At 47.3% G+C, this 23238-nt stretch overlaps 1 protein-coding gene across 1 annotated transcript in view; it reads right to left on the bottom strand.

The window, feature by feature from the left end:
• FAT2 (FAT atypical cadherin 2) overlaps window positions 1–18026 on the bottom strand; it is a 58110-nt gene extending 40084 nt beyond the window's left edge. The window contains exons 1-5 of the mRNA XM_067567412.1: window positions 14762–18026; window positions 13712–14026; window positions 5302–5363; window positions 3192–3503; window positions 2248–2458 (exon numbers count right to left, since the gene is read on the bottom strand). Coding sequence (XP_067423513.1) covers window positions 2248–2458; window positions 3192–3503; window positions 5302–5363; window positions 13712–14026; window positions 14762–18026 — 4165 coding nt within the window. The remainder of the gene's footprint in view (window positions 1–2247; window positions 2459–3191; window positions 3504–5301; window positions 5364–13711; window positions 14027–14761) is intronic.
• Between the last annotated feature and the right edge of the window lie 5212 nt (window positions 18027–23238).

Raw genomic sequence — 23238 nt, 5'->3', positions numbered from 1 at the left:
GACACTGTAGCAGTGAAATAGCCAAACAGAAACAAAGGGGTGTGAGGGAAATCTCAGATGGGAGGCAGAGGGGAAGGGGAGAAGAGCAAATTTATGTAAATGAGGGCATGCATATTCAAATTTGAAAATTAGGGCATGACCTCATTTGCTTCAGAGCTCCAGCTCCAGTCTTGTCAGCTGTGGGAAAGGGGGTGACTTTGCACAAGGGGAGGCTGGGACGGATTTCAGACTCAAGGTCGCACTGACAGTAAGTTCGTGGTGTCCTTCCCTGTCGCGGCTGGGCGCCCGCAAGTGCTCGGAGAAACCCAACGCCGAACAGCTGCAGAAGCAGACGGCGCTCCCAGTGTGAGCAAAGGCCCGTTCCTTCAGCCCAGATGGCCGCGTAGCACTGACTTGAGGAACTCAGAGGAGAGAGTCATTCCTCATGCAATTGCTAGGCAGCCCAAGGATGACAGCCCTTTCATTGCCTCTCACTCTATCTCCTGGTTATTTACATAGGCTATGCAAAATGCCATTGGAAGAGTCTGGTTTACAGACAGTTAGAGGCTGTTTGGGCTATTTATCGCGTGGCCCAACGCCTCTGCCAGGCAGCAGCCAGGATTCCCCGACACTCTGAATCAAGCTTGTTTTCCTATGAGCATCTAACGGCGCAGCTATCAGAGCACGTGGGAAAATCCTGACTGATACAGTGCAAGAGAGAGGAAAAAATGCCGAGGCTGTGGAAAAGAAATAGACACATAGATTTCCTTCCTCACTTCCATGGGGAAGTGGGGTCAGAGGAGAGAAGAAAATTAGGTAAGTACAGTCACCAAATAGGAGAAGAAAGAAGATGCTCATAACCCCCCGAGGAAAATGTGAAATCCCTCCTCTCCTGTCAGCTGCTACCCACTTCTAGGTGGCTAAATCTAGGCTCCCTCCCCCTCAGCTGTCAAACCTTGCCCTCCAGTGAGGAAAAACCCTGAGAACTGTGAAAGGCTAATCTCAGATTATGCACCAAGGCCCCCTGATTTCTGCAGCATGAGCAGTGCAGCCTTCTGCTGCAAAGCACAACGTCATCAACAGCATAAAATAAATTAAAAAGCAGGGTTTCAGATGCATGCAACATTCAAATTGATGCAGCACTGCACACAGCACCGACTATCATCCAATGCACTAACAACTGCCTTTTCTGAATCTGGCATTCAGCACGCAGGAGGGCAAAAGGGGCCTGCGCTATAAGGGAAGATAAATGCTGTGATTAAATTCAGAGGTAAATATCCCCCAGGCTACAAAATCTGGGCAAGAGGTCATAATGCAAGAGAAACGTTGCACTGGCATAGTCAGCACTGTACAGTGTCGAACCTCATTGTTAATTGTATTTGTACTTCAGTATCTTTGCCCAAATGCACGAGAGGGAGAAGTATTTACTCACACACTTAAAGCTCTGCCTGTGAAGGGCAATCCCTGCAGACTTGACCCCAGCTGGGACTAAGCCAAATGGGCACATGACTAGTGTGTCACTTCAAAAGGAGGTCCCAACATAATACTAGGAGCACAGTCCACACTCAAAAACAAGCCAGTTGTGAATCGCTACCTCTGCCCAGTGAGATCCATGGACACCTTCAGCCCAGCTCCACAGTCTGCCTTGCCACAGCGTTGTCCCGGAGGTGAGTTCTAAATCTCCCTCACCTGGAGAACTGTCACGTGTAAGTACCTTTGTCAGCATTAAGGGAAAGACACTCCATCTACAACAAGCTTGAGCTGATGGAAAGCATAGGGTACTGAAGAGAAGATTCAGGGAGGAAGAAGAGGAGGAGCCAAAAAAGAATTGTTTTACCAGAGGAATCATAAAGTGCCCGGAGCAAAGCAAGCATGATAACCAGGTCAGCCACTCAGGGCCCCCGAAAGGTGTTTTATCAGGCTGCAGGGCCATGATTGCCACATATTTCCAATGAGCCACGTGGGTCTGTCTCCCCCGCGGCGTCTTCCAGTGCAAGAGATTTCATTAGCGGTGGGCAAGTGCCAGAACTGTCATTGTATAGTATGATAGGTAATTGTTCTTTGGCACCAGCTCTTTTTGAGGGGTAGCTACGTTTACCGTGTAGTCAGCCTGAATGCCACTCGATGCTTACATGGAGGATCCTCCTTTAATCCTAAGTAAACAGCTTTGTTATCTCAGGGCAGGTGGCTGCTGAATGCCAAGGGAATTGGGGCAGAATTGTTCCAGCTCTTAGCCACCCCAGCACTGGTTTCACACTCGTGCCTCACCTGTGATGTTAAACCAGAGCTGGCTGGGTCCAATCTCGACGCTGATCACTCCCACCATGTGGTTCACAGGGTCTGTTTCCATCACGGCAAAGTTAAAATGGGGCTCGTCAAAAGCGAGTGGCTCTGAGGAAGGGCTGGGGCTAGAGACCCAACTGATGTGAAGTCGCACACTGGAGGAAAGTGGAGGGCTACCACCATCTGTTGCCTTGACCTGCCAATGAATACACAAGCCGGGTTTCAAAGAAAAGCGCTGGTTTAGCAATCCCGCACAGTAATCTGGTTGGGCTGAAGTTCTCAGGGCTCTGCCTGATACTTCCTTGCAAATTCTTTTTGAGTTTCAAGCCTGAACGTGCCCAAAAACCCACAAAAGCAAATCCCACTCACAGGGACTGAGTTTCACCTGCTTTCACGACGCAGGTATGCAAACCACATTCCTCTGGGTCACAGAGTAAACCCTCAAACTTTCCCAGGCTCACGCCAAATCAGAACCACGCTTGCGTCAAAGCAGAGTGGAACCAGGGCCAGGATCCTGGATCCAAACTTCGTGAGTTGGGCCTGTCCTCCTTTCTGCAACAGGCCGGAACCAGACCCCCAAATCTAAACACCCCACAAACGATAGGAAAGTTCGGATTCAGATCCAAGCCCAGGTGAGATTGTGTGGAGCATGATAGGCTCCCTGGAAGAATGGGACATATCCCACCTCAGACATTCCATTTTTCACACCTCCATCTCATTTCCTCTGGTTCTCTTTCTCCTTCCATCTGTGCATATCTCTCCTCCCCTCTCCCCGCCCAAACACACACACACTCTTTCTTCCATGCGTCCCTCTCAGCTTCTCCATCTCCTTCTTTCTCTCCTCTCTCATCTTCTCCCTCCTTCCTACTTCTGCGTTTCCCTCTCCTCTTTCACGCTGCCCAGCTCCCTTCAGGTGCATGCTCACTCACCGTTAGTATGTTGTATTCTGAGGCAGGGAAAGCCTTTCTGGAGAGCACCACGCCTGTTGTAGGGTTGATGGTGAATATCCCCTCATCAGTCTCCTCAATGGTGTAGGTGACCTGTCCATTCTGCCCCACGTCACGGTCTGAGGCAAGCAACCGACAGACTGGCAGTGGACTCACAGAAGCAGCTCTCTCTGGGAGCTGAACCATGAAGAGTTTGTGGGGGAAGCTGGGAGGGTTGTCGTTGGCATCGAGGACCTGGATCACGACTCTGGTAGTGGACTTCAGGGTTGGATCTCCATTGTCTGAAACAGCCACCTGCAAGCAAACCCGGGGCCTCGGTGAAGGAACATCTTGTCATGAGCCAGGGCACGACACCCAACCCCCCTCATGAAAGGCAGCGGTAAAAATATTGTGGTGTTTGCATATATGTGCATTTGTCCCCCCCGCACGATATGAACGTCGCTTCCGCCTGCTGGATGAAATTTCAAACCTATACAAGTGCATGTGACCAAGTTGTTCTCTGGCGTCTGCAGTTTGCAGAAGTTGTGTAAGTCACACTACATGGTGTTGTCTAGGGCTGCTCCACATAAGAGGGTGTGCATTTACTACAACTACACCTTGAGCTGATGGGCTAGAGACACCTGTTTTTAGCAGGCCATGGGTCATTACAAATATAAACTCTAAGAACCTGATTCTCCTCCCATTTGTAACTATGGCATAAATCAGGAGTTATTCCACTGAAGTCAGTGGAGTCAAACAGGTGTGGTTGACTCAAGTCCTAATATTGCTACACAAATGTATACATTGTTCTGGGATTCTGGATGCATGAGCAATCACGTGCCCAAAGTCATTAAAAGGGTGTCTTGATCTCGACTGGGAACAAGGTCTCAGATCTGACCTGTGACCTTGGTGTGACAAGTTATTGATGAGTTTTATACAGGGTCTGTAATAAGTGGGATGGAGCTGCTTTGTCTTTGTTTAGGATTTGGCTGCTTTCACTGATGTGTTTGAAATTCCTGAAGGGTGGGAGAAAAGGAACACAAAGGTCCTGAAGATGCAGAATAAAGAGTGTGCTGAAATATCTTCCAAATGATCATGGAATCCACAAAAATACAGAAAAGGGGCAGGAAAATTCACCTTCGCCTGGAACTATTGAGTGTTTAGAAACAAGGAAGGTGTTGACACATATACTGAAGCGACTGTGCACAGGCTCTGGAGACAAGAGCTTTTGAGTTCTAATCCTGACTCACCCTGAGGCTTGGGGCAAGTCACTTAACAGCTCTATGCCTCAGTTCATCCATCTGTAAAATGGAGACAATCAGATCTTTCGGGGATGCTGTGAGAATGAAAAAGTACGTGTGTGTAAAGGGTTCTAGAATTACTAAACATTATTATTAGGGGGCAGATGGCTGATTCCTCAGGGCAGCTGGGGATTCCATCAGCTTAATGGGAATCTCAGCTTTATGGAAATCACCCTGCTATAGGGGAACCCCCTGGTAATGTAAAGGCAGCACAGCTGGCTCTGTCCCACCCTTGTTTCCCTTTCTGCATAGTAGGGGCCGTGTTAGTTCTCTGGCAAGCCTGGGCTGGTGGAATGGATCATCGGGTTGCTCTGCCTTCTCTAATTTGTCCCAGGGGTTAGTCTGGTCCCTGATGAGTTCCAGGATTGGGGAGGCACTCTTCCTTTCCCTCCAGTCCAACTGCACCCAGCATGGGCTCAATGCAGCTGAGGCCTGGGCCCTCATAATGTCGCACTCTAAGATAAATAAGGGTGAATTTCTCTGGCTTGGCCTCTTACAAACGAATCATTGTCCGTCTTGTTAGAGGATAGAATTGCAAATCTCATCCTTCATTCAAGCCCACAGCTTGGCAATAGGCCTCTTGCACCACTCTTCCGTTAGGAAATCTTGAGGCACTTTTCAAAAACACTGTGCAGCTGGCACTTGGGGCAACACAGAAAAAAAAGATGCGGAACATTTAATTATCTTTCCCAGCACTTGGGAGCTCATGGTACAAGACCCTTGTGTGTGCTCCAACTTGCAAGGCAACATTCTTTGAGGACTTGAAACACTTGCTGGTAAATAAAACTAATTACAGCTTCGTCATTACGCACCTCTAGGATATGTTCAGCCTTGTATTCTCGATCCAGCTGCCGAGAGGTGGTGGAAATCAGACCTGCCAAGAAAGAAATAATCTTTGAGTTCCAAGCCCCATAGGAGGGGAAGGCACAAATCGCTCTTCTGACATGCCAGCCGGAGCCAGAGACTCCAACGTCGACATTACTCCTTAAGCAAATCGATTAAATGAGCAAGAAGACAGTGGGAGGACATTTCCTGGTCCCAACCTAGGAAACTTCCCATGCTTGCACGTAGAAGTGGTTATACAATGTGGAAATGTCACCTCCTGCTGCTCAATTTGAGTGCTGATCACTACATTTTACAGTATTTTGGACAAATGTTTGGTGTTCCTTTTTCGGAGGGGAAGAATATCTCCCCCAGCCAGCAGCTGGAAGCTGAAGCTAGAGAAAGCCAGGCTCGAAATAAGGCGCACATTTTTAACAGTGACAGTAATTAACCATTGGATCAACTTTCCAAGAGCGATGGTGGATGCACCATCATTTTGAAGTCTTTAGGTCTAGAGTCAATGGCTTTCCAAAAAATATGCTCTCACATGGGCTTGTTGCAGGGACTAGCAGGTGAAATTCTCTGGCCCGTGTCGTGCAGGAGGACAAGCCAGATGATCATAATGGTCCTTCCTGGCTTTTCGATTGGTGAATTGATGAATTTCCAAAAGGGCTAGATCATGAAGACTGGATCATGGCGGTGACTCCTTTCCTGTCTTAACAGGGATCCTGTTCAGAAGGGCTGAGGCATCACCTTTGGTAAAACCAGCTCTGCATTGTTTTCAAAACCAGCTCTTCTAGCTGATGGAAATTTTATATATAATGCATGACTTCCTGACAGTGGAACAGCCTTGTGTCTATGAGCTCTCTCTGTCCCAGCCCTGTGTCTGCCACGACCAGCAGTCACTGCTTGGTTTATTATTTATTTGTTATGGGCTAAATCCTGAGGGCCTTTAGTCATGCAAACTCCTCCTGAAGTCAATGGGAATTTGGGCTAACAGGGAGCAGGGACCTCAGATTTGGACCAAAAATAATACTCACAATAACCTATCATTGTAAGTGTAATTGCAATCTATTGCACTTTCCATCTGAGAGACTCAGACAGCTTTCCAGACTTTCAGAAAGCTGCTTTGGCACCTTTAATATCTCTGCAATGTAAGTATTTTTATGTCCTTATTCCAGATGGACAAATGGAAGCAGTGAAGGTTAAGGACCTAGCACAAGGTCACAGAGTAAGTCAGCGGCGGAACTGGGAATAAAATTTGGGGATCCTCTCTGGCAGTCCCCTGCTTTAACCATTAGACTAACATCCTGTTACTAGGCAGTAGTGGCTAGTGCCCTGGACTAATGCTCAGGTGACATGGGTTCTATTCCCAGCTCTGCTATTGGCCTGCTGGGTGACCTTTGGCAAGTCACCTACCCTTTCTGTGCCTCAGTTTCCCCCATCTGTAACATGGGTATAATGATAGTGTCATCTTTTGAAAAGCACTTTGAGATCTGCCAGTGCAAAGCTAGGTATTATTGTTATTATTTATGATTTATAATGAGCATGACAAAAACGTCCTCTCCTCCTCCTTGTCTGTCTTTGTTTATTAGACTTAGATATGACTGCCCTGCAGAGAGGAGTACCAAAAGTTCAGGAACCAGAAGGCAAACTCAAATAAATCCCAAATTTATGTTTAAAAAACACTCATGATTTTAAGTGAATCTCCTGATTTCTGAGGCCTGACCCAGGACTTCTGAACAGTAATTTTTGAACACAGTGCCTGGGTGGTAGCGTGGATATACGTGAGCATGTATGCGCACGTGTGCGGGCATGTAGCTGTCTGTCTAACAGAGACATAATTCTCATTGGCAAAGCTGTGCTTATATGATCCCTTCTTTCATTCCACCACCTGCTGTCAGTTGGATTTGCCTTTAAAAAGAGAGTGGAATGCATCAAATGCCATCAGACGTTTGCAAGGCTGTCAAAAGCAGCAACACAAATATTTTAATATCCTGTTTCTGATCAAAGGGTGAATGCATTGGCTGGATAGATACTATTATTTTAAATGTTGTCATAGTTACTTTTGTGTACAAGTGTCCAAGTGCCACAGGCAGCAGAAAATCACATGTGGGTGCAGGAAACACCACACAGCTGTGTCAGCTGCCACTATAAACATTGATCTGATGCATTCAAACCAGTAAACCTGGCTTAGCAGACTGTGTTTGCATACAAGTGAATGATTTCCTCCCCCAATCATCATTTCTACATCCAAGCAGAGGCAGAAGAGCAAGAAGCAATAATACAGCAATCCAGAAATCTTTGAATCCATCCCTTGTCATAGAATCACAAAAACGTAGCGCTAGACAGGACCTCAAGAAATCATCTAACCCCTCCCCCCACGCTGAGGCATGAACAAGTCTACCTATGAATTTAAGTAAGGCTCTGATTTAGCCAAACACTTCAGCACGTGCTTAAGTGCTTTGCTGAATCAGGGCCTAAATGCTGAGTCATAAGCACCGGTGGCCTGGTGCGACGGCTGAATCCTGTAGCACTGGCTTATGTGTGCATACATGGGGCAGGTGGGTGGATGCATGGTGGGCGAGTGGATCTGAAAGGGGGAATGTGGGTGGAAGCGTCACATCGGTACGAATGTATGCAGTGTAGTTGTAGCCATGTTGGCCCCAGGATATTAGAGAGACAAGGTGTGTTTTGCGTGAGGTAATAGCTTTTATTGGACCAGTTTCTGTTGGTGAGAGAGACACACTTCTGAGACCTGAAGAAGAGGTCTGTGTGGCTCGAATGCTTGTCTCTCTCGCCAATAGAAGTTGGTCCAACAAAAGATATTACCTCGCCCACCTTGTCACACTGGTAGGAAGTTAGTCACAAAAAAGAGGCCAAACTGAGATCCTTCTCTGGGCTGGGCTGGTGGTGGAGCTGAAAACAAACTGGATTCAGCACAGCCTCACAGTAGCTGGGAAATGACGGAGGAGAAGGCAGGTGGACCGGGTCCTACTGGTCGTCATCCTATGGCAGATATATCATTCCCCACGCCAAACCTTCTCTGGGGATAATGGAGGACCCCGACCACCAGCACTTTTAAAAAGTCATCACTGGCTGATTTTGCTTTGTGCCCATAACTCCTGTGTACCATGGGGGGTGTGGGTGTTTCTCTCTCTTCCGTTGGCTTCTCTTCCTGACTCCGGGGCAAGTTCCACTAGGGCAAAATTGTTTCCAGGCCCCCCACCCCATGCCCATTTGCAGCTGGTGATGCCTCTCCATGGTTTGTTAACCACCCTGTCATGAGATCAGAAAGTGCTTGTGGTTAATGGTTAATTACTCTAATTCCCAAACAGAGCCCTAGCGCTGTGCCCCTGCCAAGACACACAAATGCAAACTGTGTTCAGGCAGACTCCGGCAGCTGATTACTCGGAGCCACAGAGGCTGTGATTGGACGCGATGTTCAGGGGAAGCCAGCTGGAATTAATACCTATTTTTATTGGTTGCCATTGTGTTACAGGCACCCTGAAGCCAGATGGTTAGAGTGGAAGGTAAAACCATTATTGAAGGGAAACTTCCATCAGCTTTTGTGCCCTGAAGAGATGTCAACACGCAGCTGTTTGAACCACCACCACCTAGGAGCAGCGGGGAAAAAGCACCTTTCCCCCCTAGTAATTGTTGTTTTCCTTTCTCATTTGGCCAACACGGAGCAGGTTTTCTAATGGCAATTGAAATCCACTCTGGGATTTTTGGCTGATTTCCTTGTCTCTGCCCCAGTGCACTATAATAGTTCAGGTACCTTGTCACCGTTTGGAAAGGCACGATGGCTAGCCTGGAGGTTGGCGTTCCAAAGGCCAACTCAGCCCTTAAACACAACATGGAGATTAGATGCCTCTGGAACTGTTAATTCCCTTAGGCTCTTACTGCCCTGGTTAATCGTGAAGTGGGGTGGCCTTTTTACAAACTCCTGTACAAGAACCAACACAACCACGTTTACTCCTAAATCTTCTCCTCCTAATAATGATCTTCAGGCTGGTCCTGATTATTTCTTGCAAACTAATTGATGTCCTGTACCGGCTTTAAAGCCTAATTCTTCCCAGTTGGGAGATAAGTTTGCAAGGCCAGGAATGCATGAGCCCTGTGTTTGCAGCCTGTCAGAGCCCACATGCTGAGCAACGGGGAAACAGATCATTTCTGCCTGCAGCAACAGAATGCCTTATTCATTGTCAGAATAAGGGAACAGAAAGCTCGTCATGTTGGAACAGGAGCAGCGATCAACAGCGCATTGGGAGCAGCGAACATCAAACACCTTCTGCTGGCAGAGCTGGGGATGGGGTGCTACCTCATGCCCAGCCCAGGCAAAAGCAGAACCCAAATAGTGAAAACAGGGAGCGCCAAAGTTAAGGACACCTGAGCTTTTTATTACAGGATCCTGAGAAAGGAGGAGGCTGCTTGCCTGGAATCCTTTCTCCAGTTTATCTATCATCCTCTTCTCTCTTTCATTTCTCCCCCCTCATGTCCTCTCTTACTCTACCTCCCCCTCTTTCTTTTCTTCTGTTCTCTCATTTTTCCTCCTCATTAGACCCATTTCTCTGTCTTTAGGCACAAATTGTTAATGATGAGGACAATTAACCGTTGAAACAAGTACTCAGGGTAGTGGTGGATTCTCCATCTCTTGATGCCTTCAGATCCAGACTAGATGCCTTTCTGGAAGAGATGCTTTATCCAAACACAAGTTATTTGGCTCATTACAGGGATAACTGGGTGAAAGTTAATGGCCTGTAACATACAGGAGGTCCGGCTAGATGATATATTGGTCCCCTCCGGACTTTAACTCTGGATCTTTCCTTTTTTCTCCCTCTTATGGGTATTCATCCCACACTAGACCAGAAAGGGTTAATGCGGCACAAGAGTAACCCAATAAGCCACACCTGAGGGAGAGCTGGCCTTGATGAGCAAGTGCTGATTAAGGCTGGAGCCCAGCTGAGTAGGAGCAGGTGAGGCCGTCATAAAGCCAGGAAGCTTGCAGCAGAAAAGGGCTGCAAGGTGGAAGCCTGCAGTTACTCTCTGGGCTTTGCAAGGGAAAGGAGACCCAGGGTGAGAGAAGAAGCTCTGAGAGCCTGGCCCTGATGTAAGGGTTTACTAGAAGGATGATGGAGCAGAAGCCCGATAAGGGTGGAGTAGGAAAAGGCTCAGGGAAATGGTGGCAACGTTTGGAATGGTGCAGACTTTGGCTGGTGATTCAAGGATCCCAAAGCTGGAACCTGGAGTAGTGGGCAGGGCCGGGTTCCCCTACTAGCCACCAGGGAAATGGCACAGCCTGGGCAGTGAATTGGAAAGCTGCCTGAGACAATTCATGTGGAAAGACTTTGATATCCCAGAAGGGGGAAACACATAGTGAGCTGGCTGGAAGGCCTCGCCATGAAGAGGGAGCAGCCTGACTCAAAAGAGGAAGCACTGCAACTGCTGGAGTGTGAGAGAGGCTGCAGTGCGTGAGAAAGACAGAAGGGGGTGTCTGACCAGGCAGAGCTATTCCCCAGACACAGCCGCAAAGAGGTGCCACAGCCATGAGCAGAGAACCCCATGACATGCCTCTTTCCCCAAATCCTGTTCTCCCTTTTACTCTCTGTCGGGATCCAGGGCTCTGGTTCATATCGTCCAAACGCTTAGACAATCCTGCTGGATGCTTCACTCCCCAAAGCCCACAGCTAGATTGCTCAGGACCCAGCAGCGTAGCTGTCACCTCCACCGACGCTGCTGGGCACGTATTCGCAGATGTAGCCTTATGGGGCTATCTACACCAGGGTGAGGAAGGGCTGCACAACTGGTCACTTAAAAAGTAGGGAACAGTGGAGTTACCTCTGGGATGACATTAACCCAGTAGGAACATGGGGACCCTGCTTAGTGCGGGAAAAGCTGTAAGAAGAAGAAGACTGGGGGAGAGGAGGGGCCACATATTTCTGGAGAAATAGACTGTGGTGGTCTCCAAATGGAGGAAGTTGCCTTCTGCGTGTGCTGTTGGATCATGATCCTGACACCTTCATGGTGACTCTCATCTCTTCAGCATTTGCTAAAATCGCATGACTAACAACAATAGTCTCCATGGTTTCCTCTTGAAATTACTCATAGCTCATAACCGAAGAACATAGAGAAAGTCAGATGCCCAGTCATGTCCCGTCATAAACACTTCTGCCTCAGCAATTTCAATAACTCAAAATATTCTCCTGCTAGTTTGACGTCAGAGTAAGTGTGGTTAGGGTTAACCTCTTTTAGAACTTCGCTAATTCTGGAATTCAAACCTTTCTAGGATCTTTCATGTTCTTTCCTCCATTTAGTAAAGAAAGCTAGGCACCTTTCACCTTTGAAAAAGCATTCAAAATAAAAACCTAGACTATTGGAAAAACCACTTCAGAGCATGTTAAGAACTCCAGAGGCTTCATGGTGCTACAAACTTCGCTGGGCCCCCTTCCCCTATCTTTAAATTTAAGTCAAGTCACCCATTGTACATTACTTTGTGGTGATTTTTTTGTTTTGTTTTGCACAACTATGATGGCTTTTCCCTGGCCTGAGATGGTCAAGTGGATCCCCATGTCAATCACACTATAAATGGTCACTGATAATAAAGAGCAGCAGTTCACCTTCCACCCTTCTGCCACCGGTAGTCTCAGGATGACACAAGAGAAGATTGTAATTTTTAGCCATTTTAGTGCCGTGACCGGTACTTTCCCTTCCTCGTCATGAAATCAGTATTGTGTTAACCATAAACTGCCTACAGCCCAGACATTTAGACAAGCTGTGACTTTCTCTGGCAACAGCAATCTGTGCTGTGTTTTTAATTTCAGTATCTACTTGCATGTAATCCATGTGGTGCTTGCCAATGGTTCCAGGCAATTGCTTTGTTTTTGGATGACATGCAAGGAAAGGGGAAGAGAAAGGAATCTGGATTAGGTTTGGAAGCAGGCCCTCCTGCTGCTCCCAAGCACTGAGTTTAAAGAAGAGTCCTCCCCCAAGGGATAAGGTCACCACATGTGTTCACAGGCCTGATAAGCACATCTCTGTCCGATGCACATCACCCCTGAGATGGAGAGTGCAGAGAGAGGGATAGAAGATGGTTTATATGGGAGTGCGTCAGTTTCGTTTGTGTGCAGCCATTGTATTTAGAAGTGATTCAACTCATTTGGATCTAAGCCTGGTTATTCCAACATAAAATTAGGATATGGTTTTTACATGGATGCTGCAACTCTCTAACGGAGTGAATAGTTACAGGCGGTGCAGAAGAATGCAGAGCTGAAATTGCCAAAAAAGACAGATGCAGGGGAGGAGTCCACCATTCCTGGCTCACATTCAGTGCCATCTTATAGGGAGTATAAATAGTCTCTTAGTCTCTATTGAAACCTGGAGGTTTTCACCATTTTCCCTTTATCATATTTTCCCTATGCCCTCCCACACCCCAAGGTCAACCCTACAATATCTCAACATCTGGATCCCACCAGTTCCCCTTCTCAACAAGCCAGGCAGGCGGTTACTAGAGACTGATGAACAACACACATTGCCAAGAGCCAAGTTAGTTCACTTGTCTCTTCAATACATCCCAGCTGCTGTAGCAGACTGAGATCAAGGAAATAAGCATAGTTCAAAACTTCAACCTGTTGCACTGTCCTGGTGCTGCCACGCCAGACTCATTTATTAACCCTATATCATACGCATGTTCTTGGCCCCCCCCTCCCCTCGGATCCCAAGAGCTGATACAGTGAGAGGCATGGCAGAGCTTGCATTTTTAGACCGGCCCAATGTCAGACGATAGTTTTAGGAAGCTGTTTACACTAAACATCAGTGGGCTTTGGAAGGCGCTAACAGATCTGGCAATTAGTGCTGAGATGAAAGAGGTAGTCTAAAGTGATGGCAGGAAGAGGCGAAGTCAACACTGCACTAATAGCATTGGAGAACCAGAGGAATCCCCACGTATAGTAGAATTTTTGTATTGACTACATCTTATAGTGACAGTTCTGCTCTATGACCAAAAAGTACTTTCCAGAAAAACATTTCCCGTTGGGGCTGATACACTTGCCACTGGCTCACGTTGCGCAGTGGGGCAGTTGATTGCAAGGCAAAATATTCAAAACAATTCCTTTGGCTCTCTTTGATGCTCTCAAAGAGGTAAAACAATCTTGTTTCTTTCTGAGAGCCACTTGGCTGCAGATAAAGACTTACCGCTTGTGGAAGTGCCAGTTACAGACAATCAGCCTCTGAGCAGACTTTGTGCCTGGCAATTTGGATCTTTGGAAGAGTCACTGTGAAACTGACACACTTGGTCAGGGACCAGCTGTAATTTGGCAGTGTTGCATTCTACCGCACCGAGAATGCTCTGTGCAACACTCTGTGTGCTCTATGGAGACTCTGAGTCTGCTTAGTCCTTACCTGTGACAGGGTTAACGGTGAAGAACCCCTGGGGGTTGCCATTTACGATGTGGAAAGTCAGCTGCCCTGTGGAGCTGGAGTCTGGGTCCCAGGCATCAAGCTGAAGGACAGAGATGTTCGCTGGGGAGTTCTCCATGACAGAGGCATAAAAGACTGGTCTCGACATCTGGGGCGGGTTGTCATTGACGTCGGCGATTTCAATATAAACTTCAGCCACAGAGGAGAGAGGAACTGAACCTTGGTCAATGGCTAACACTGTCAGCCAATAATGAGACGTAGATTCTCTGTCTAGTGGGCCCACGGTCTGAATTGTACCTAGGAGAGTTACAAAAAGCTTTCAGTGGATTCCAAGAACTCCAAAAAAACATGCACAACTATCCCCTTAAAAACTCGGGGTTGGAATTGTGCATGGCCCACTAGCAGGTGTGTGTTACCATGCAGGAGATCTGAGCCTCAGCACTGGATCTGGTGCCTGGGGTAGGGATTATCTGAGAGATGAAGCTTGCACACCTTGGGGTTGTTGGGTGGTGGAGGGGGAGAAAAGGGTTTGAAATGCTGCAGCCGTAGATCCTGATGACTGAAGGGAGCCTTGATTTAATACCCCATCGGTCCAACTGAACAAGGTGCATGCAAACCTCACTCTGCTGTGGGGCCTACGGCTGGCCAAGGCAGTCCCAGGTGTGGGCAATGAAAACCAGGAAGGGGGCATGGAAAGCATGTCTGGGACGTGCCCCAATCCTAAGCACACCTGGGCATCTTCAGCTTGTGGTGCTGTTATGGGACTTTGGCTGCCCTTGCAAGCTATCTTCCCCTTGCAGAAACCCTGGGGAGGCAGGAGGTCCACACATTACCTGCTCCCCATTAGGATGAATTCCCAAAGGGGATGCACATTGCAGTTCCCTGCACAAGCAAGGATGATTTGAGCCCATGGACTTTGCAAACAGAATACAGAAAGGTTCTGGTGGGTCAAATTCCAGGCCAACCACAGGATGTCATTTAAACCAATCTTCACAGTGCCCCCCATATACCCTTACACTGGGCCATCGTTACCTGTGTCCTCTTCAATGTGGAAGACAGCCAGGCCAGTGCCCTCTCTGATGAAATATTGGAGTTCCCCATCCTTCCCCTTATCGCCATCCTGAGCGGTTACCATCATCACCGACGTCCCCTCTGGACTGTTCTCCTGCACCCAACCGCTGAACACGAAGGAGGCAAAGCGAGGAGCGTGTACATTCTCATTGACATCAAGGACCTCAACTGTCACGTGGCAGAAGGAAGAGCGGGAGATGGGCCGCCCACCATCGCTGACTTGTACGGTCAGATTGTAAAGATCCCTCTTCTCATAGTCCAGCTCTTTCTCCACCCGGAGAGCCCCCGTCAGCCTATCGACGTGGAATGTCCTCCCCTCCTCATCAATAAGGCTGTATTTTACATCTCCCCCAGAGCTGGCGTCAGGATCAAAGGCTTCCAGGAAGAGCAGAATGGTGCCCAGGGGCAGGTCCTCAGGGACCTTCACATTGTTCAGGGCTGGGATGCACTGTGGGGAATTGTCATTCACATCTTCCAAAGTCACTACCAGATCAGTGACCGAAAAAAGCTGGTGGCCAGTTCTAGGCTGGTCCCTGGCTTCTATTTTTAGCACATAGCGAGGCCACAATTCTCTGTCCAGGGGGCCAGTCACCGTCACATCCCCGGTGACACTGTTAATGGCAAATTTATCCGTGGGGGTTAGGAGGGAATATTTTACCTTCCCATTGTCATCTGTATCAGAATCTTCTGCTTTCATCTGTGCTACAGTTGTTCCGGGCGTTACATCTTCTGGTATCACCACCCAATATGCACCCTGTGGGAATTTAGGAGCATTATCGTTGGCATCCAACACATTCACCGCCAAGAGTTTCCATGATGATCTCTGAGGAGTGCCAAGGTCATACACAGTAATGTTAAGGATGTAGAAGCTTGTTCGTTCATGGTCTAAGGGGGAGAGAACTTGGAGGAGACCCATTTCTATGTCAATAGTAAAGCAACTGTCCTCATTTCCATCAGTGATCACATAGACCAGTTTGCCATTGAAGCCAGAATCGGGATCACCAGCTGCAAGGTCAACAATGGTTGAGTTGACTGGGATAGTCTCCATGATATCGATAGACCTTGGAAAGCTGTCATCAAACTGAGGTGCATGATGATTCACATGATGCAGATTCACAGAGGTTTCCTCCTCCAGACTTTCGTCTGGAGACAGAGACTCAATGGAGTGGATAATATTCTCCGTCAACTGCTGCAGCACCCCCGTCTCCTCGCACAGCATGTGGACTGGGAAGCCTGGACTGACCACCGTGATGTTAACGGATGTAGGTGAAGCATAGTTCTCTCCATCTGTTGCACTTATTTTCAGAGAATAGAGGGGTGACTGCCCAGCAGGTAGATCTCTGAGGGAGGTTCTAAGGGAAATTACTCCAGAGGCAGGGTTCAGGTCAAAATGCTGCAGCTCATTGCCAGACATGATTTTGTACTTCACATGCTGCAGTTCATCTACATCAATGGCAGATACTGTGACCACAGGGTGCCCAACAGATAAGTCCCGGGGGATGCTTCCATTGCAGTTTGCCTTCTCAAACACCGGGGCATTGTCATTCAAGTTGCTCAGGACGAGGGAAACGTACACCTCAGTCTCATGGCGGAAGGGGGACCCCCAGTCTGATGCCCAGACACGGAGATGGTACCATCTCTGCATCAGTTCATAGTCCATTGGCTTGGAGGTGGAGATGATGCCTGAATATGGGTCAATGACAAATGGAACTGCTCGCTTGTTGGCTATGGTGTAGGTGACAAAACCATTCTCCCCGTGGTCGTGATCTGTAGCCCTCACTGTTAAGACACTGGTGCCAGGCGGCATGTTTTCATCAAAGGTGCCGTGGTATGACGACTGAGTAAAACTTGGAGCATGGTTGTTGCAATCAATGACATCAACGACAACAGTAGTGAAGGCCTGACTGTTGGCAGTTGTAACTTCAAGTTCAAAGTGAGACTGGTCTTGGAAGTCCATCGTTCTGACTGTAGTTATCAACCCAGTTTGAGGGTTGATTTTAAACCCTGTGCTATCAGGAGTGGGTCTCAAAACATACTTCAGATTTGGAAAGACTGGGGAGATTTTAGCCATAGCAACTTGGCTACCAGGTGGGGAAAATTCACTGAGCTGGACCCTGTATACTTCCTTCTCGAATCTGGCAGAGACATACTTGGAAGGTGGTATGTGGATAATTCTAATCTGAGAGTAGAGAGGTGGTTTGCTCTTGTCCTTGGCCTGCAGACTTAGATTGAAACCAGAGGGGCTAGCCAGCCAGTTGATCTCTTTGGCTGACACTATCATGAACTCGTTGCTCCCAACAAAGGATTTGATGGCTTTAAAATGCCTTCCTGGATCTCCAGCCACAATATCAACTGAGTCGATCCCGGCTTCTGAACCCCCAGCTTCCACAAACAGCGTCGCGTAGAGGAGGTTCTCCGCAGAGTCCGATGGCGTCACCGTCACTGAGGCTATAGCGGGGGGTTTTCTGGCAGATGGCTCCACTTGTATCACCAGACTAGCCAGGTTTCCGAACCCATTGCCCTCAGAGATTTTTCTCATTCTGTCCACAGCCAGAACCTGCAGCTGGTGTTTCCCTCGGTGTGTCCCATTCAGCCTCCCGGCCGTCATCACTACCCCGCTGGTGGGGTGCACTATGAACAAGTGGGAGTGAGTCGGGAGGGCGTAGTAGAACTCCGCATTCTGGCCCACGTCAGCATCCGTAGCCCTGACCACGCCGATGGCCGTTTTCAGCGGCGTGTCTTCTCTGATGGTAACTTTGTAGGAGGGGGGTGAGAAGAGAGGTTTCAGGTCGTTCCTGTCTAGAATGTGGATCAGCACCTTGGCCCACGCTTCATATGCAAAGGCTTTCTCTGTGGCTTGAATAATCAACATGTAATTGTCTTTGACCTCCCTGTTCAAAAGCGCCATATTCCCACTCCTTGTTCTTATCCTCAAAAAGCAGAAATCCCCAACCACATGCTCCTCGGTTTTAAAGAGGCCATCGCTGTCCCCGGAAGCTATTCTGTATCTGATGGCCCACTGTGAGTCTGCCATATAAATACCCATTTTGGCATAGCTGTCGACGTAGGTCTTGGGGGCAGAATTCTCATAGATCGTGGCGTTATAAAAGGGATGGGTAAAGTGCAAGGGGGAGGAGTTGCCTTTCTCAGGGCTCCCCACCCAGGCCAGACAATGTATCAGAATAAAAGCAGAGCTCAGGACTCGCCGCTTTATAGCAACGTCCATGGTGTGGGGTGCCTGTCTCCTTGGACCCTGAAAGGAAACAAAGAACGAACAATTAGTGTGTTGGTTAACATGGATGGGGGCAGTTTTATTAAATTCAGGAAGTTACAGCACACGGAAGATGTAACAAAAGCTAAGGACATGTTTGAACGACCCATTATGCTCGGATCCAGCAGGATCCGATTTAGAGAAACCGTATCACTCTCCAGCAACTGTCACAAAATAGGAACATAGGAATTGTCAGACGGGTTCAGAACCGGGGTTTATCTAGTTCAGGGTCCTATCTCCGACAGTGGCCAGCACCAGGTGCCTCAGGGAAAACCCACAGCGGGGAGATGTGGGACAATCTGCCCTAATCTCATCCTAATCCCTAATAGTTAGACATTGCATTAAACCTTGATGCATGAGATTTTATATCCCTTCCCAAACTCTCCTCTTTTAGCAATCGCTATTATAATTCGGGATGATCTTTTTTTTTATTCCTATAAATGTTCAGTCCCTCTTTGAATCCTGCTAAGGCGATATCCTGTATTTTATTCAAACTCGCTGAGCTGTTGTGTGCTTTGTGAGGTTCCTTCCTTGTGCTGGTACCAAGAGATGAGTGTTTCTGTGGAAGCTACAAGTCTAGCGCACGGCCTGCCAGCTTCCTTCACTAGCATCACACTTGAGTCTGTGGATTCATAATGTTATCACCATGAATGCGACAGTGATGTCACAAAGACGTGACTGTGACATCACTGAAGGAATTGGGCAGCAGATGCACAATTAATAAGGAGAAATGTTATTAGTGAGGGTGACTGGTTTTTAAATGGCCAGGGTATCTTTTATAAAGCTAGGTAAATGCTCTTCTCTTTGCATTAAGGGATGAAACCGAGGATATTCACTGATAATTCAGGCTATTTATAGATGCCTATATTGCCCCTGGATATCCCAGGAGATCTCTATCTGAGGCTATTCCTTCATCTTTTAAATTCAAATTGCGTATCAAGTACCTGCCAGTTGTTTAGCACCTTACTAATTTAAACAAGAAGGACTTGTTTTTCCAGATGCCTTTTCAAGATTAATCTCTCTAAAAACCAGGACTGGTTCAATTTCCTAGTTAAACCAAACATTAGGAACAAATTATCTGACCCCAAGTTTGCGCACATGTGTGTCAGCATCTCTTGCTGACATGGCTAATTACTGACAAATAAAGGGAAGTGCAAATATCAGAGTGAGAAGCAAAAGCCAATGTTATGTGGCTTTGGTACAGAGCTAGCTAAGTCCAGAGCACTTTGCTGCTATACTATTTCACTTCCAAAAAACTTGACACTCACTGAGTTCTGAGTAGACGGTTCAACACACCTTTGCTTAAAAAATCCTGGGTGGACAGGGCTAATCTACCAAGAAAGACGTGGTTCATTCTAAGTCTGAGAGCTGTGTTCTTAAAAGCTCTGCTTGTTACTTAAGAGAGCTAAAGAGATTGGCAGCATGTACGGACTTGTTTGAAGCTGCTCCTTTTCACTGTTTTAATGGCTGAACCTAGAAAGAAGACGTATAGGTGTGTTTGAGTGTGTGTGTGTGTCCTATAGGACTGCAAAGCAGGAAAAGTTTTTTGTCTCATAGAGTACATGTGAATAGAGTGAGCCAGCATTTAAAAAAAAGAAAGTGAAAGACGGACATCACTTCAGAAGGTGGGATTTTCCAATTGGCCTCAGGCCATTAACCTTCATGTCTGGTCCCTTTTCTTAGCAGAGCCAATACTTAATGCTTTAGCATACGACAAAACATTCCTCCTGACCCCCGCATATTAACCTATGCCCTGAAGCATGCAATGTAATTACCCTTATCTCAGTGTGCGCAACTATTGATATTATTTTTACATACATAACCATGGCCAAATTCTATCCCCTGTGTGCGTTTGTGCAATCCCCATTAAAGTCAAGAGGAGATGTGAGACAGAATTTTGCACTGACTTAATACTAAAATGTACAGTATTCCCATCTTGCTCTCCCAAAATAACTATAATATTCCAACAGGTTTTCCCCCCCTTTTCATTTTGTGAGTGAACGATAATCCCTGTTTTCAAACTTGCCCGTGTGGGGGCCCAAGAAAAGCTCAGTCAATTAAATCAGAGGTTCTCTAATGTTCTCCTTCCGCTGACCACTTCATAAGGGACGGAGAGCTGCTCATGGACACACACCTCCCTTTCCAACACTCCAAGCTCACCCATCTTCACTGCTGTGCTCTTCTTCTTCTTTGGTCCTTCACAATCCTCCCTGCACACACAACGCCGGGATTCTATGATTCTACACAGAACTCCCTGGTAAAGAGCCAGCAGGTAAATACCAGAAGATCATTAGGCGGTGATTCAAACGTCGTTCATGAACAGCAAGAGGAGATCAGAATTCCTTGCAGGGTTTAGTCTTATAGACTGGAGGACCGAGTAAACACTTTTATTATGCTTTTAATCAGGCTAAGTTTTGACTGAGGAACGATCTTGGTGAATCTGAATGAAATACCCCGTTTTAGACTCCACATGAAAAGCCTGTCCAAGACATCTGGCATATTGAACTAAAGAAGCTGGCATGGTGAGGCAGCTCAGAGGGGGAAATCCTTTTTATATGTGAAAACTACTTGATTATCAGTAACTGCAAGATAAAGGCTCGGTCCAGTTCCCCTGTGTGGCTCAAAGCATGCATCGGACATCAAGAAAACTTATGAGCTTTCCCTTGTGATTTCCCAGAGTGATGCTAGTTTGTGATTCTTCAGTAGCAAAGGAAGGCAGAATGCAGGGTCCAGGGCTTGCGTGCTTTTTGGGTGTGCCTTAGAAAAATGGGGCTAGCCATGCAGAAAGGAGGCGGTGTCAGGGCCAGATACCTCCCTGAGTTCCAACCCCTCCAAGAGAAGCAGAAAGAACCCCAAGCAAGTTAACACTGAACATAGCCGTTGAACTGAATTCATCCCTCAGGCAACTCCATTGCAGTCTGTGGGATGAGCTGAGCCCATCACTTCCGCTGCGCAGCAGAAAATTTTGGAAAGAGAGAAATGTTGATGAAAAGGGGACAATTTCTGTGGCTTCCCCCTCCTGTGGTTTCTTTTAGCAACTCTCGTCCCAAACACACTCTCTCTCTCTCTCTCTCTCTCTCTTTTTTTTTTTTTGGCTTTAGAAATTAAAAATAAAGCCACACGCCCCAGTGGTGTTAAGTGCAATGCAGAGTAATGCTACCTCCCGGGCAGGCCCGCAGCATTCACCAGAGATCTCTGACTCTCAAGCAATAAATCGCAGCATGCCACCTCTTGCCACTGTATGATACATGCACATCACGGACCTCTCTCATTCTGGGTGCCTAGATTTTGGGCACCCCGCTCGAGACACCCCTCACCTCTACAAGTGCTGAGCCTCCCCGCCCCCCCAGCTCCAGCAGGACTCACCGGGATTGGAGGATGCTCAGCACCTCTGAAAAATCAGGCCCATGGGAATTAGGCACCTAAATACTGTTGAGGATCTGGGCCAAGGTGTCTCAAACTGCGCACCCCCAGAAAGGAGGCACCTGACCTGTGTAGCCACTTCATGGCATGAAGTTGAAGTCACGGGAAGGATGATTTCCAGGGTGGTCCTCAGGGGTATAAGTTATTGTGTGCTTCTCCAGGAAATCACAGGATCTGGTCAAACCATCCATTTGCCTTCTTTATCATAAGGCCTGGACTGCACTCTGCTCCCAGAAATACACTCTGCATGCAACCTGCACTCTGCTCCCAGAAATGCACTCTGCATGCAACCTGCACCTGCTCCCAGCTCCATGCAGAAATGCTCTTTTTGCACTCCATGTGAGACCTGGAGGAAAATGCTCTTTTTTCCTGTGAGACCTGGAGGAAAGACTGGATTTGAGATTCCCATTTTCAGTACCTTCCCCTCACTCCTCCCTTTATTGCAGGAGACCTACCCTGCTGTGTCCTATATTCCCTGCCCTGCTCCTCCCCTTGGTTTGCCACTCACCTGTTTAAAACGTTGCACAAAGCCTGGCCAGAATAGTTCTCACAGGAGGAACATGCAGTCACACGCCTAGCTCTTTGCCAAAGGTTATGGGGGGTGGGGGGAAAGCCCTGTGGCTGCTCCAATTACAAATGACAGGGTCAGTTTTATTGTGGTTCTAAAGTGCAAGGGTCACAAAGGAAGAAGGGACAGCATGAAGGGAGCAAATTATTTAGCAGGGTGGGAGAAAAGCCTGAGGGGGGAAGGAATCCAGGAATGCATCTTCTCTTGGCTCAGTATGTACCTGAACAGGAGAGACACAGCATGAGAAATTCATGGAGGGCCAAAGGTTGCACAATGAAACCATTCAGAAAATAATTAATGCTTAATATAGAAAATGTCAGATTAAAAAGAATCTATTTTTAAAGAGGACATTTATCCATGTCACTAACAACACTTTGGATTAACACTGAACCCTCTAAAAAAAAAATCTTATTTGCTTTTCACAGTTCATGCCATTTGTTTACAATTTGCCATTTCCTCTGCTTGGTGGAGGTGAAGAAGGCTGGTCAGTTTTATACTTGTGGCTAGTTAGTTTCTAGTCAGTTTCACGGCCGTGTGCTGGGGCACTAGCATAATCCTGAAATGTTTGAGTTGTCAGCGCTAGAGAGGACTGTTGTTGCTGTTTAAGAAAAGGTTCCACTGGACTTTAAAAAATAAAAACCGTGCCATGGAACCATTTCTATCGGTCTTCACAGTGTTGCCAACTCTCACGATTTTATCTCCTGATATCTGCGGCTTTTCTTAAAGCACCAGCTCCCGGATTCATGTGTTGACATGGGCATCTCTGTTTTCATTTTTAAAAGAGGAGAAAGTTTCTAGCCCTCACAGTTGTGAAGCAAAAGTTGGAACTGTGAACCCTAAACACTGCCGCACCGGAAGCCAAATAAAAAGAACCCCAGTTTTATGACTGAAAAATCACGAGATTTTCAAAATAAAGCTTGTGATTTTTCAGGGCTTGACTCAAGATTTTTGAGCGTTTCGGGGTTGGCCATGCCGTAGGTGATGTGCAATCTTGTTTGGGGCCAGATTTGACTGGATAGCATCCCTTGAAAGTAACAGCTTAGCTGACTTCACAACAACGCAGCAATGATGTTACCCCTTACAGACTTCCAGTCACAAGCGGTGGTTTTCAAACGGCTGTGAGAGAGCGCTGAAAATCATTTCCTGGTTGCTAAATGGCCAGGAACAGCCTGGCTG

This window comes from Emydura macquarii, unplaced genomic scaffold (genome assembly GCF_026122565.2).
Source record: "Emydura macquarii macquarii isolate MOO-44397 ecotype Brisbane River unplaced genomic scaffold, CSIRO-AGI_Emac_v2 contig_2768, whole genome shotgun sequence".
NCBI lineage: Eukaryota > Metazoa > Chordata > Testudines > Chelidae > Emydura > Emydura macquarii.
This window is presented reverse-complemented; position numbering and strand designations above follow the sequence as displayed.